The following is a 14,044-nucleotide window of genomic DNA, read 5'->3' as shown; positions in this document are numbered from 1 at the left end:
AAATAAAAGACTTCTAGAAGATCTAAGCCAGGCAGGCCTTATACACTCATCTATGTAACCCTTTCCAAGACCTAACCCTATCCATTTCTTCTATAAGACATATTGACTGACGCTCACAGCATCATGAATGCTTATGACTAATAGGCTCTCTCTAGAATGCCTGTGATTTTCCGTTCCCATCAGTTGAACTATATGCTTATCAGGAGTTCCTGGTTTGTTCCTAAATCTTTTTAGGTCTATTGTATGCTTTAATTGTAATTGCAGAATTTAGTAAACTATTATGCAAATATATGAGATGTGAATGCAAAAGAGAATTGTAGTTTCGGAATGCTTTGGAAAGTCTCAAGATAGGTCGTGAAAAGAAACTTACCATCGAATTAGGGATAGGAGAGAACTGTTGAAGTTTAGGTAATCCAGAAAAATTACCTTCTGAAAATCTTTAAATTCTTGTTCCATTTTAAAGAACTAGAGAGTGGGGATGGCAGATGCAGTACTTTGGTTGTGGTATATGTGACAAAGTTGACTCGTGACTTTTCTTAGGGACTCACACCAAAAGACAAGGCTGTAGCCTCATCAAAGTCATGGCAGATTTAAACCCATTCACGGGCTTAAAGTAAAAATAAAATGTTTAACTTTTGTATGTTTGTCAGTTATCTATTTTAATTTAACAAACCATACCAAAGCTTAATGGCTTAAAGTAAAAACCATTTATTATCTATTATGGTATTGAGTGGTTCTTCTGCTTTTTGTGGTGTTGGCTTGGGCTCAGGGACAGCTGGAAGGTCCAAAATAGCCTCACTCACACACTAGCAAGTTGGCGCTGGCTGTCAGCTGGGATGGGAGCTTAGCAAGACTTTGACCTATCTGGTTTCTCCTTCATGCAGCCTCTCCACCTGGCTAGTTAGGCTTCGAAGACCATGGCAGTCTCAGGGTAGTTGAATTTCTTACATGGTGGCTAGCATGCCCTGGAGTACAAAGGTGGCCTTCTTAAGGCTTAGGCCCAGAACTGACCCAGAGTCACTTTTGCTACATTACGTTGGTTAAAGCAGGTCACAGGGTCAACCCACATTCAAGAGGAGGTGATGATACAAGGATGTGAATGCTGGGAGGCCAGCAAAGTAACAGCCAACACAGATGTTTCAGATTTTTTATTTGCATGTCTCATTTTTGATGCTTTTAATATATATTTCAATAAATGAAAGTGTTTGTAAGCAAACAATAATTTGATTAAAACTTGTATTCTTACTATTAAATGTGGGAACGAAGGGATTTCAGCCCGTGTCATTCTGATTCCAAAACCATTATTCCTTATACCGTACTCCATCGCTCTTGTTTTGGTCAGTAAATAGTCATGTCAGCACCTAGGGCTGCAGTATCAGTTAAACAATGTTATTGTCGGAAGTCTATCTTTAATTCTTGTAGCCTTTAAAAATTCGCATTCTTCAAATGATTAAATGTGCTTTTATTAAAATACAATTTAGATAATAATTATATCTGAAGTATCAAAGATAAAATTGTTAACCTTACAAATCCATTTATTCAGCAGACAGTTATTGGGCATGTCATCTGCACCAGGCACTGTTCTAGACACTGGAGGAACAGTGGTAAAAAAGACAGATGAGGTCCCTGCCTTCATGGAGCTTCAGGTCTAGTTGGGGGGATATTCTCTTGTTCATTTCCATAGAAAATCTTGTTATAAAATATCTACTTTTGTTTAAAAAAAAGAATTTTAGTTAAAGAAAAAAGTTTGAGTGTCTATACTGAAAAATAATGAAGACATGCTAGGTTTGTAAAGACCCTACACTCTGAATCAATGCAAAAGTTACATAGGGAATGTTGGATAAACTTGAGATTTGATAACAGCTTACCTGGAGGTAGGCTGATAAATGTTCTACTACCAGCCGATAGTAAAGATCAGCTAATATTAATTGGCTCTTACAGTACACACCAACCTTGTGCCACCTCAAACTTAGCTTATCTCCTTTTAATTTATACTGCAAGCCAAGCAAGCTATTGTGTATAAGTTCTTTAAAAAAGAAACTTAGAAAATCCAGCCCCTCTGCCTACCCCTCCTCCCTTTCCCACAGTGGCAAATGCCTGCCTTTAATTATTACTTAATAGGGAATAGGTTAATTGGGAGGTGGAGGTGGAGGTGGCGGAGACAGCGCCACACGGCTGAGAACTGCGCTCATGTGGAATGAAATTTTTTTTTTTTCTTTGCGGTACGCGGGCCTCTCACCACTGCGGCCTTTCCCGTTGCGGCGGAGCACAGGCTCCGGACGCGCAGGCTCAGCGGCCATGGCTCACGGGCCCAGCCGCTCCGTGGCATGTGGGATCTTCCCGGACCGGGGCACGAACCCGTGTCCCCTGCATCGGCAGGCGGACTCCCAACCACTGCGCCACCAGGGAAGCCCTGGAATGAAATATTTTATGTTTAAGGGCTTTGCTAAAGAACTTTTAATGAACTATTTTGTTTGTTTGTTTTTTAGGGCTTTTGCAAAACCGCCGATGTTCTCAAGCTCATCTAATCCAGCTTCATCATTTTTGAGCTATTTCAGGCACCATGTGGTTTCACCTACTATGTCAGAGCAGAACTATTTAACCCCAAGTTATTTGAATTTTTGTCTTTCACATGTTTCATTTAAAAACTACACTAAACCCCCTTGGGTTGAGTTTAATACATGCTTTTCTTAGACCGGATTCTATGTCAAGTGAAGGGTACTTGAGCAAAGTTTTATGTTAAAAGAATGCAACATTGTTTTCTGTGACTGTCAGAAGTTTAGTACCAGAAAGACATTTCACATTTGTATGTTTTCAAACACAAGTAAGAAAAATGTTTCAGGGCAGCTGATGTAGACCTTGTACTACTTTCCCCATCCAAAATAATTGGTATCCATGGGAACATTCTGAACCAGTCAACTGACCACATTAGCTCATCTCACATGAGCTGATACAGAATGAGGTTTTGGATGCTTTTGGTTAGTTAATTGAAATGATGCAAGTTCTCTTGAGCTTACAACTAGTATTTATTTTCCTAGATTTTGTGTCTAAATGTTTTTTTTTTTTTTAAAGGAAAAAAAGGAATAAACTTTAGCTTGATTTCTCTTCCTACCCCTCCCCCCCATTATGTATTGTTTCTTAGCTAAAGCTTCCAAACTAAGTTGTTTTTCTCAGGCTGCTTTTTTTTTTTAAACAACTTTATTGGAGTATATTTGCTTTACAATGTTGTGTTAGTTTCTGCTGTATAACAAAGTGAATCAGCTATATGTATACATATATCCCCATATCCCCTCCCTCCCACCCTCCCTATCCCACCCCTCTAGGTGGTCACTAAGCACCGAGCTGATCTCCCTGTGCTAGGCAGCAGCTTCCCACTAGCTATCTGTTTTACATTTGGTAGTGTATATATGTCCATGCCACTCTCTCACTTCATCCCAGCTTACCCTTCCCCCCGCCATGTCCTCAAGTCCATTCTCCACGTCTGCATCTTTTTTCCTGTCCTTCCCCTAGGTTCTTCAGAATCTTTTTTTTTTTTTTTTTTAAGATTCCATATATATGTGTTAGCATACGGTATTTGTTTTTCTCTTTCGGACTTACTTCACTCTGTATGACAGACTCTAGGTCCAGCCACCTCACTACAGATAACTCAATTTCGTTTCTTTTTATGGCTGAGTAATATTCCATTGTACATATGTGCCATATCTTCTTTATCCATTCATCTGTCAGTGGACACTTAGGTTGTTTCCATGTCCTGGCTATTGTAAATAGAGCTTCTGTGAACATTGTGGTACATGACTCTTTTTGAATTATGGTTTTCTCAGGGTATATGTCCGGTAGTGGGATTGCTGGGTCATATGGTAGTTCTATTTTTAGTTTTTTAAGGAAACTCCATACTGTTCTCCACAGTGGGTGTATCAATTTAAATTTCCACCAACAGTGCAAGAGGGTTCCCTTTTCTCTACACCCTCTCCAGCATTTATTGTTTGCAGATTTTTTGATGATGGCCATTCTGACCAGTGTGAGGTGATACCTCATTGTAGTTTTGATTTGCGTTTCTCTACTGATTAGTGATATTGAGCATCCTTTCATGTGTTTGTTGGCAATCTGTATATCTTCTTTGGAGAAATGTCTATTTAGGTCTTCCACCCATTTCTGGATTGGGTTGTTTGTTTTTTTGATATTCAGCTGCATGAGCTGCTTATATATTTTGGAGATTAATCTTTTGTCAGTTGCTTCGTTTGCAAATATTTTCTCCCATTCTGAGGATTGTCTTTTCATCTTATTTATGCTTTCCTTTGCTGTGCAAAAGCTTTTAAGTTTCATTAGGTCCCATTTGTTTATTTTTGTTTTTATTTCCATTTCTATAGGAGGTGGGTCAAAAAGATATTGCTGTGATTTATGTCATGGAATGTTCTTAAGAGTTTTATAGTGTCTGGCCTTACATTTCGGTCTTTAATGCATTTTGGGTTTATTTTTGTGTGTGGTGTTAAGGAACGTTCTAATTTCATTCTTTTACATGTAGCTGTCCAGTTTTCCCAGCATCACTTATTGAAGAGGCTGTCTTTTCTCTGTTGTATATTCTTGCCTCCTTTTGTCAAAAATAAGGTGACCATATGTGTGTGGGTTTACCTCTGGGCTTTCTGTCCTGTTCCATTGATCTGTATTTCTGTTTTTGTGCCAGTACCATACTGTCTTGATTACTGTAGCTTTGGAGTATAGTCTGTAGTCAGGGAGCCTGATTCCTCCAGCTCCATTTTTCTTTCTCCACATTGCTTTGGCTATTCAGGGTCTTTTGTGTTTCCATACAAATAGTGAAATTTTTTGTTCTAGTTCTGTGAAAGTTGCCATTGGTAGTTTGATAGGGATTGCAATGAATCTGTAGATTGCTTTGGGTAGTGCAGTCATTTTCACAATGTTGATTCTTCCAATCCAAGAACATGGTATATCTCTCCATCTGTTTGTGTCATCTTTAATTTCTTTCATCAGTGTCTTATAGTTTTCTGCATACAGGTCTTTTGTCTCCTTAGGTAGGTTTATTCCTAGGTATTTTATTCTTCTTGTTGCAGTGGTAAATGGGAGAGGTTCCTTAATTTCTGTTTCAGATTTTTCATCATTAGTGTATAGGCATGCAAGAGATTTCTGTGCATTAATTTTGTATCCTGCTACTTTACCGAATTCATTCATTAGCTCTAGTAGTTTTCTGGTAGCATCTTTAGGATTCTCTAGGTGTAGTATCATGTCATCTGCAAACAGTGACAGTTTTACTTCTTTTCCGATTTGGATTCCTTTTATTTCTTTTTCTTCTCTGATTGCTGTGGCTGAAACTTCCAAAACTCTGCTGAATAATAGTGGTGAGAGCAGGCAACCTTGTCTTATTCCTGATCTTAGTGGAAATGGTTTCAGTTTTTCACTGTTGAGAATGATGTTGGCTGTGGATTTGTCATATATAGCCTTTATTATGTTGAGGTAAGTTCCCTCTATGTCTACTTTCTGGAGGGTTTTTAACCATAAATGGGTGTTGAATTTTGTCAAAAGCTTTTTCTGTATCTATTAAGTTGATCATATGGTTTTCATTCTTCAGTTTCTTAATATGGTTTATCACATTGATTGATTTGTGTATAGTGAAGAATCCTTGCATTCCTGGGATACACCCCACTTGATCATGGTGTATGATCCTTTTAATGTGCTGTTGGATTCTGTTTGCTAGTATTTTGTTGAGGATTTTTGCATCTATGTTCGTCAGTGATATTGGCCTGTAGTTTTCTTTTTTTGTGACATCTTTGTCTGGTTTGGGTATCAGGGTGATGGTGGCCTCATAGAATGAGTTTGGGAGTGTTCCTCCCTCTGCTATATTTTGGAAGAGTTTGAGAGGATGGGTGTGAGTTCTTCTTTAAATGTTTGATAGAATTCACCTGTGAAGCCGTCTGGTCCTGGGCTTTTGTTTGTTGGAAGGTTTTTTTGTTTTGTTTTGTGGTATGCGGGCTTCTCACTGTTGTGGCCTCTCCCGTTGTGGAGCACACACTCCGGATACGCAGGCTCAGCGGCCATGGCTCATGGGCCCAGCTGCTCTGTGGCATGTGGGATCTTCCCGGACCGGGGCATGAACCCATGTCCCCTGCACCGGCAGGCAGACTCTCAACCACTCTGCCACCAGGGAAGCCCTGTTGGAAGATTTTTAATCAGAGTTTCAATTTCATTGCTTGTGATTGGTCTGTTTATATTTTCTATTTCTTCCCGGTTCACTCTTGGAAGGTTGTGCTTTTGTAAGAATTTGTCCATTTCTTCCAGGTTGTCCATTTTGTTGGTATATAGCTGGTTGTAGTGATCTCTTATGAGCATTTGTATTTCTTCAGTGTCAGTTGTTACTTCTCCTTTTTCATTTCTAATTCTATTGACTTGAGTCTTCTCCCTCTTGATGAGTCTGGCTAAAGGTTTATCAATTTTGTTTATCTTCTCAAAGAACCAGCTTTTAGTTTTATTGATCTTTGCTATCATTTCCTTCATTTCTTTTTCATTTGTTTCTGATCTCATCTTTGTGATTTCTTTCCTTCTGCTAACTTTGGGGTTTTTTTGTTCTTCTTTCTCTACTTGCTTTAGGTATAAAGTTAGGTTGTTTATTTGCATTGTTTCCTGTTTCTTGAGGTAGGATTGTATTGCTGTAAACTTCCCTCTTAGAACTGCTTTTGCTGTATCCCATAGGTTTTGGGTCGTTGTGTTTTCATTGTCATTTTTTTCTGGGTATCTTTTGAGTTCCTCTTTGATTTCTTCAGCTATCTCTTGGTTATTTAGTAGTTTATTGTTTAGCTTCCATGTGTTTGTATTTTTTTTTTTTTTTTTTTTGGCTGCACCGGGTCTTAGTTGAGACATGTGGGATCTGGTTCCCGGACCAGGGATTGAACCCGGGCCCCCTGCGTTGGGAGCGCAGAGTCTTAGCCACTGGACCACCAGGGAAGTCCGTGTTTGTATTTTTTACAGATTTTTTCCTATAATTGATATCTAGTCTCATAGTGTTGTGGTCCAAAAAGATACTTGATATGATTTTAGTTTTCTTAAATTTACCAAGGCTTGATTTGTGACCCAAGATATGATCTATCCTGGAGAATGTTCCATGAGCACTTGAGAAGAAAGTGTATTCTGTTGTTTTTGGGTGGAAAGTCCTAAAAATATCAGTTAAGTCCATCTTGTTTAATGTATCATTTAAAGCTTGTGTTTCCTTATTTATTTTCATTTTGGATGATCTGTCCATTGGAGAAAGTGGGGTGTTAAAGTCCCCTGCTATGATTGTGTCGATTTCCCCTTTAATGGCTGTTAGCATTTGCCTTATGTATTGAGGTGCTCCTATGTTGGGTGTATAAATATTTACAATTGTTATATCTTCTTGGATTGATCATTATGTAGCGTCCTTCTTTGTCTCTTGTAACAGTCTTTATTTTAAAGTCTATTTTGTGTGATATGAGAATTGCTACTCCAGCTTTCTTTTGATTTCCATTTGCATGGAATATCTTTTTCCATCTCCTCACTTTCTCTCTGTATGTGTCTCTAGGACTGAAGTGTGTCTCTTGTAGACAGCATATATACGGGTCTTGTTGTTTTATCCATTCAGCCAGTCTGTGTCTTTAGGTTGGAGCATTTAATCCATTTACATTTAAGGTAGTTATCAATATGTATGTTCCTATTACCATTTTCTTAATTGTTTTGGGTTTCTTATTGTAGGTCTTTTCCTTCTCTTGTGCTTCCTGCCTAGAGAAGTTCCTTTAGCATTTGTTGTAAAGCTGGTTTGGTGGTGCTGAATTTTCTTAGCTTTTGCTTGTCTGTAAATGTTTTAATTTCTCCGTCGAATCTGAATGAGATTCTTGCTGGGTAGAGTAATCTTGGTTGTAGGTTTTTCCCTTTCATCACTTTAAATAATGTCCTGCCACTCGCTTCTGGCTTGCAGAGTTTCTGCTGAAAGATCAGCTGTTAACCTTATGGGGATTCCCTTGCATGTTATTTGTTACTTTTCCCTTGCTGCTTCTAACATTTTTTCTTTGAATTTAATGTTTGATAGTTTGATTAATATGTGTCTTGTCGTGTTTCTCCTTGGATTTATCCTGTATGGGACTCTCTGTGCTTCCTGGACTTGATTGACTATTTCCTTTCCCATATTAGGGAAGTTTTCAACTTCCCTAACCTGAGTGCTGCTCTGTAGTGTTTATCAGAGAACACAGAAACCCTGACCTACCACATGTCATCAGTGCTCTCTGCTTTGCTGCTCAGGTCACGCTTTCTGTTCTGTGTGCTTCACAAAGCGAAAGCAGTGGGACTCTGACGTCAGGGCAAGAGTTGCCCACTCAGCAGTTAAGCTTGTCACCAACCATCACGTAAGTGATGCTTAGTTCTGTTGATTTGTATCTTCTAGTCCTTTGCTCTTTTTCCCCTGATCCTTAAGTTTTTAGTTTTAAACTTCATTTATGTTAGAAAGAATTCTCTAAACAACAGGAACTGCACGTCAGTTTTCTTTATTCGTGGTGAGAGCAGGAACACAGTCGTTAATGTTCTCTTCATGAGTTTCTACAAGTACAGATAGAGGAGAAAGATTACAAGGCTGAGGAAGAGACATATCCACAGAGAAGTGTTATGGAGAGTTTTTAAAAGAAATTTTAAGTAATTGAAATTTGAATTCCCTTCATACATTCCTGAATGTTTTCTCTGCTTGTTGTCCATAGACAAGAGTGCGCATTGGGAGATTCAGCTTGTAAGAATTCTGAGTCTGATCCTGAGGACTTTTCAGATGAAACAAATACAGAGAACCTTTATGGTCCCTCTCCCCCCAGCACGCCTCGGCAGAGGAAGCGTCTGTCAACCAAACACCAGAGGAATAATGTAGGGAGGCCCACCAGTCGAGCTAATGTGAAAGGTAAGTCTTGCGCGTAAAACGATATATTTGAGGGGGCGTGGCATGGTTGGTATGTAATCTTTATGTAACATGTAACTATTGATAGATGCTTTTTCTACAATAATGTTAGTTATTCCTCTTATTTTAAATTTGATTTTATGCTGCCTTAAAGTTTTATTTTTAAATATTTGAATTATCACCATTAGCAATAAAAGAGAAAATAATTCTCCAGAGATAGAAAGGTTTGTCCTGAGTAATTGTTAAAGTCAGTGTGTGAGGCCTTTGCATTCCTTTTAGGACGTGGAAGAGGACAAACGTGGATGAATCAGCGTGCCTGTCCAGGATGGCTGCTGGTGTACGGGATAGGTGGCCTTCTTTTATTCTTTGAATCTCTTAGGCTGAAACTTCTAGATTCTGTCTTCCTGACATGATGTATTGGGCACTTTGGGAGAGGCAGGGCCAGGCTTTCTTCCCCAGGATTCCCTAGGCGGCCTGAGACCTGTGCTCTGCCGGTGACCGTGATGCTGCCCTCATGTACAGGGCCCTCGTTCCCGCTAAGCACAGGGCCTGGATGGTATCCCACCTTATAATCACGCACAGAATCTGTGTTTTACTTTTCCTTCTGTTTGGAATCCCAAAGCCCAGACAGTGTGCTGCTCCTAGAAGCTGTTCCTGCTCCTGAGACTGTTCTCTGTTTTCATTTCTTCCTTCCTCTGAGCGCGTCACAGCTGTTCTGTTCTGAGGCAGAGGAACTGAATCATGCTGACCTGCTTCCTTGTACCTGCTTTCTGGCATGGAACCTCAGGTCACTGAAGCCTTACGGTTTTAGAATTTCTCTGTTAATTTCAGCAAACCACTTGTCCTGAAACTGATCTCGTCGTTTCCTAGAATTCATCTACCTATTACCCTGCAAGATAGGGATATCATTCTTTATCTCCTCTGAGAAACTTCCCCTTATCACATGTTCTTCCTACTGAAAAGAGACTCATTTCCATCTCTCCCCTTCTTTAGCTCATTTTCTTCCTCTCTTTCCCTTTCCCATACATTCCTTCCACACATTGATCTCTCATGGTTAATGTCAGCAAGTTCATTCTGTGTCCCTATCATAGCCCTTCCTCAAGAAAGAAGAAGGGTAAGAGAAATGGACTTTATTGTACTTATTTGCTTGAGTGAAGTCTTATCCAAGGAGGAATTCCTAAGTAATAAATAATCTTTCTTTCCCACAGGGAAGGTGATTTTTTTTACTTTCTTTTATTTATTTATTTTTTTGCGGTACGCGGGCCTCTCACTGTTGTGGCCTCTCCCATTGCGGAGCACAGGCTCCGGACGCGCAGGCTCAGCTGCCATAGCTCACGGGCCCAGCCGCTCCGCGGCATGTGGGATCTTCCTGGACCGGGGCACGAACCCATGTCCCCTGCATCGACAGGTGGACCCTCAACCACTGCGCCACCAGGGAAGCCCTACTTTCTTTTAAAACTGTATTTGTAGTAGGATGTTAACCTATGGTATGTATTTACCCCCGTTGGAAAGTAATAGCTTTCCATTGCAATATATTATCTTTAAAATCAATCCTTTTCGATTTTCTCAAAGAAATTTCTCAAATGCCTACAGTAGTTCCTTTTGAAGCAGCATCTACTGAACCAATATTAGTTAATACATATTTGCTTCGTGGTGGTGAAATGCGATGATGCCAATAGGATACCTGCTTTGTCTTCACTTGTTCATACTATTTTAGAACCAGAGTTGAGAACACAGTCCCCTCATTTTATAGATTGAGAAAGTGAGGCCCAGGGTTTTAAAGCAACTTCTTAAGGCCAGAAGGCTTGAGATAGTGGCAGGACTAATTTTAGGTACTATTTTTATTTTTATTTTTTGGCCATGCCACACAGCTTGTGGGATCTTACTTCCCTGACCAGGGATTGAACCTGGGCCCTCGGCAGTGAGAACGCAGAGTCCTATTCACTGGACCACCGGGAACTCCCAGGACTAATTTTAGAACTAGTTCTCCTGGTCCTCAGTTTGGACTTTTTTCCCAGTGCAAGCAGCAGGGGTTAAGCTTCTCTGAATGTGGTACTTGACATGGCTGTACGTCTTTAGTAATCAGTCAGAAAACCCGTGACTGGATACTTGTTGAGCTCTGCTGTCCTTCTGGGCTGTGTCAGAAGTAGAAGGAAGAGGGAAGGTTGTTTCTTTTCCTCCTCAACTTCTTTCAGTTGTTTATTTCATAAAATTACAGAATTTTAGATCTGGAAGGGGTCTCAGAGACCACGTTAATTCCTGCCATTTTGCAGGTGAAGAAAGAGTGCTCATAAACCTTTGGATTTGTAGCTATCTATCAGCAGACCTAGGGCACCAAAGTTCTTAACAACTTATGTTTTTTCTTATTGCAAAAGATTACATGTTTGTCGTAGGGAGTTTAGAAAATACTGACAAAAAGAAAGAAAAATACCCATAAACCCAATATGCAGAAATAACAGCTTTTACCATCTTTGCCTTGTAGCCTCTTCACTTGCATATATTTGTGTTGTGATATGATATCATACTATTTTTCATTTTAATGAATTTTCATTTTAATGATTCCTGAACTTTCTTTTTCATTTTAATGATTCATGAACTTTCTGTGCCGTAGAATAACCTGTGCTGTTCATTTTAATGGCTGCCGAATCATTTGTAGCAACATTTGCCCGGTTATCACTCACAGTTCTTGAGTGCTTACCGAAGCGCTATGCTAAGCTCGTCAAAAGAGTTGTCTTTTAAATATAGTAATAGCCCAATGAGATGTAGGTTCTATATATTATTATTCAATTTATGGTTGAAGACATGACACAGAGAGTTTCTAGGGCTTGTAGTTTTAACTGTCCCAGTCACGCATATACTAGAAAGCAGTGTGTTTGCTGTCTGGTGAACTGTTTTTGTCAACATTCTTGTTCATGAACACCAAAAAACGATGGAAATGAAGCAACCGTGTTGGGCAGTGGGTCATGTTACTGTTTTGGTGATGGCGTGTTTGTGTTGAGCTGATAGAACAAACAGTACTTGAGAACTCGCCGGCTGCGGCAGCAGAGCATGGTGGACCGGAGCACACACTTGGTTGCCGGATTGCCTGGATTCCCATCCTGGTTCTACCACCTTCTGTATGTGCCGCCTCCGTGTCTCATCTTCTTTATCTGTGAGGTAATCTGCCTTACGGTGTTGTGAGGGTTTTATGTTCAGTAACTGCTAGCTGTCATTATTATTGTGAGCTAAAGAGTTCTTTCTCACTACTTGCCTTAAATTTCAAAGTAGAATTAAATAATTATATCATTGACTGTACCCTTATTAATTGGTGCCCCTCCTTTCAGGACACTGAGTCTTGAGTCACATAGTTACCAAGGTATGGAGTTGGGACTGCAGCCTGGGTCAGTCCTGTCTGGCTTATCCGTTTCTTGTAGCTCTTCCTAGCCCCCTTTCTTCTTCTCACTCTGTATGTTGCCGTCATAGTTACTTTTTCTCTGGGTCTTTCTTTCCTCACCTCCCTCCCTTTCCTTTTGCCTTTACCTCTCTTTCCTTTCTTCTGCCTCCTCTTCGCATCCCCTTTTTCCTTCCTCCCTTCCATTCCTCCCTTATTTCTCCTTCATTCTTTCCCTTGACTCGCAACTTCAGTGACTCCATAGGCGGGTATTGCGTTAGATGATCGATAAGCCCTTGCTCGTCTCCAGTAGGAACCACAGAGATGAGCAGGCAGTCCCGTCTTGTGTGGTAGAGCTGGGGTGGAGGGGAGAGAGGGGGGCTTCTGTGGGTGCCCACAGGAGGGGATCGAGCAGACCTGGGCTTGGGAAGACTGCTGGAACAAGTGACATTTGTGCTATGGCCTGAAGGCTGAGTCAGGGAGACCAGTATTTCAAACTCATTTGTCAATCATAATAGTGTATTGGTCTCTCAGTATTTTCAAGAGATTTTTAAAATTAGATTGGCCAGATTTATTTAAAAAGCTTTCCAAGGAAATATGAACTGACACATTATTTCTTTCTCTCTGCAACAAGCAAAGGCTGTCTGAATCATACGAGTCACTTTAGAACTGCAGTGAAAGTTGAGCTCATCTTTTTAATTAACATCACCGATAATATTTTCATTTTTCTGCTTATCTTTTGCTGTGTGACAGCCACCCAAAGCTTAGTGTTATGAAAGCGTCCATTTTTTTGTGCTCACGGTTCTGTGGGTAGAGTAACCACTAACACTGTTGTCTTTAGTGATGGTAGCCATTGTCATGAGCTATTATATGGATATGATTCTTTAAATATTCTTATTATCCTAGGCTCAAAATAACCAACTACTGTTGTCATAGGCTTATTTTTTATAATTGGAAATTTAGTACCAGGCGACCTTCTGACCAACTGGTAATAAATTGAGGGCTCCCATGAAAGAACTGCTCACAGAACTCAGGGACACACTTACGTTTATCACTTAAGTCGCCCCATTAGTGTAAATTGAAGTGTGATTGATAGGGGCTCCTTATGAATAAAAAAGACACTTCTATCAGAAAGTTCCAAGGGTTTTAGGAGCTCTGTGTCAGGAACCTGGACAAAACCCAGATATATTCCTTATGTTAAAAAGCAAAATTCAGCCAAGTAAATGTGAAGATTTGATTGGCTTTATTATGAATCAGGCAGCATTACATCTAGCACCTAGAAGGGTGCTCTGTGTGATTGTGCAAAAATGGAAGGGGTTTTATAGGAAGAAGGGTGGAGTAAGGGAGCTATTAGCAAAAAAAAAGAAAGGATTATTTTTTGACCAGACGTCTTTTTTTATGGGGGTGGGGAGGGATGACAGGGGTTTTATCATGCAGATTCCCTCTTCCTCTGGGGGCTTGTAGAGAGCCTACTTGATGGGTTACTTTATTGGTATTGACCAGAAAATTCTAGACTGTTCAATTAAAACTACATTTCTGGGAGAGGTTGGAACTGCAGTGAAGTGATGTATAAAATATAGGTTTGCCATCATGGGCTTTTAGCATGCGACTGACACCATTTGGGGCCTGTGGTTTTCTTTCTAATACTTACTGCACCCTGATGAGCATTATCAAATACTAGCAAAGATGTGAGGAGATGGCAGCTTTCTTACAAGGCTGGTGTGAGGGTAAATTGTCTCAATCCCTGTGTGGAAGTAATTTGTTAATACACTCAGACTGAG

The 14,044-nt window shown here is 40.0% G+C and overlaps 1 protein-coding gene across 1 annotated transcript in view; it reads left to right on the top strand.

The window, feature by feature from the left end:
• Nucleotides 1–14,044, top strand: part of MAP3K4 (mitogen-activated protein kinase kinase kinase 4) — a 111,811-nt gene that overhangs the window by 24,171 nt on the left and 73,596 nt on the right. Inside the window, exon 2 of the mRNA XM_065888496.1 lies at nucleotides 8,706–8,896. Within this exon, the coding sequence (XP_065744568.1) occupies nucleotides 8,706–8,896 (191 nt within the window). The remainder of the gene's footprint in view (nucleotides 1–8,705; nucleotides 8,897–14,044) is intronic.

The sequence above is a fragment of the Phocoena phocoena genome, chromosome 12 (assembly GCF_963924675.1).
Source record: "Phocoena phocoena chromosome 12, mPhoPho1.1, whole genome shotgun sequence".
Taxonomy (NCBI): Eukaryota; Metazoa; Chordata; class Mammalia; order Artiodactyla; family Phocoenidae; genus Phocoena; species Phocoena phocoena.
The sequence above is the reverse complement of the archived record's forward strand: the minus strand, read 5'-3'. Positions and strand labels throughout refer to the sequence as shown.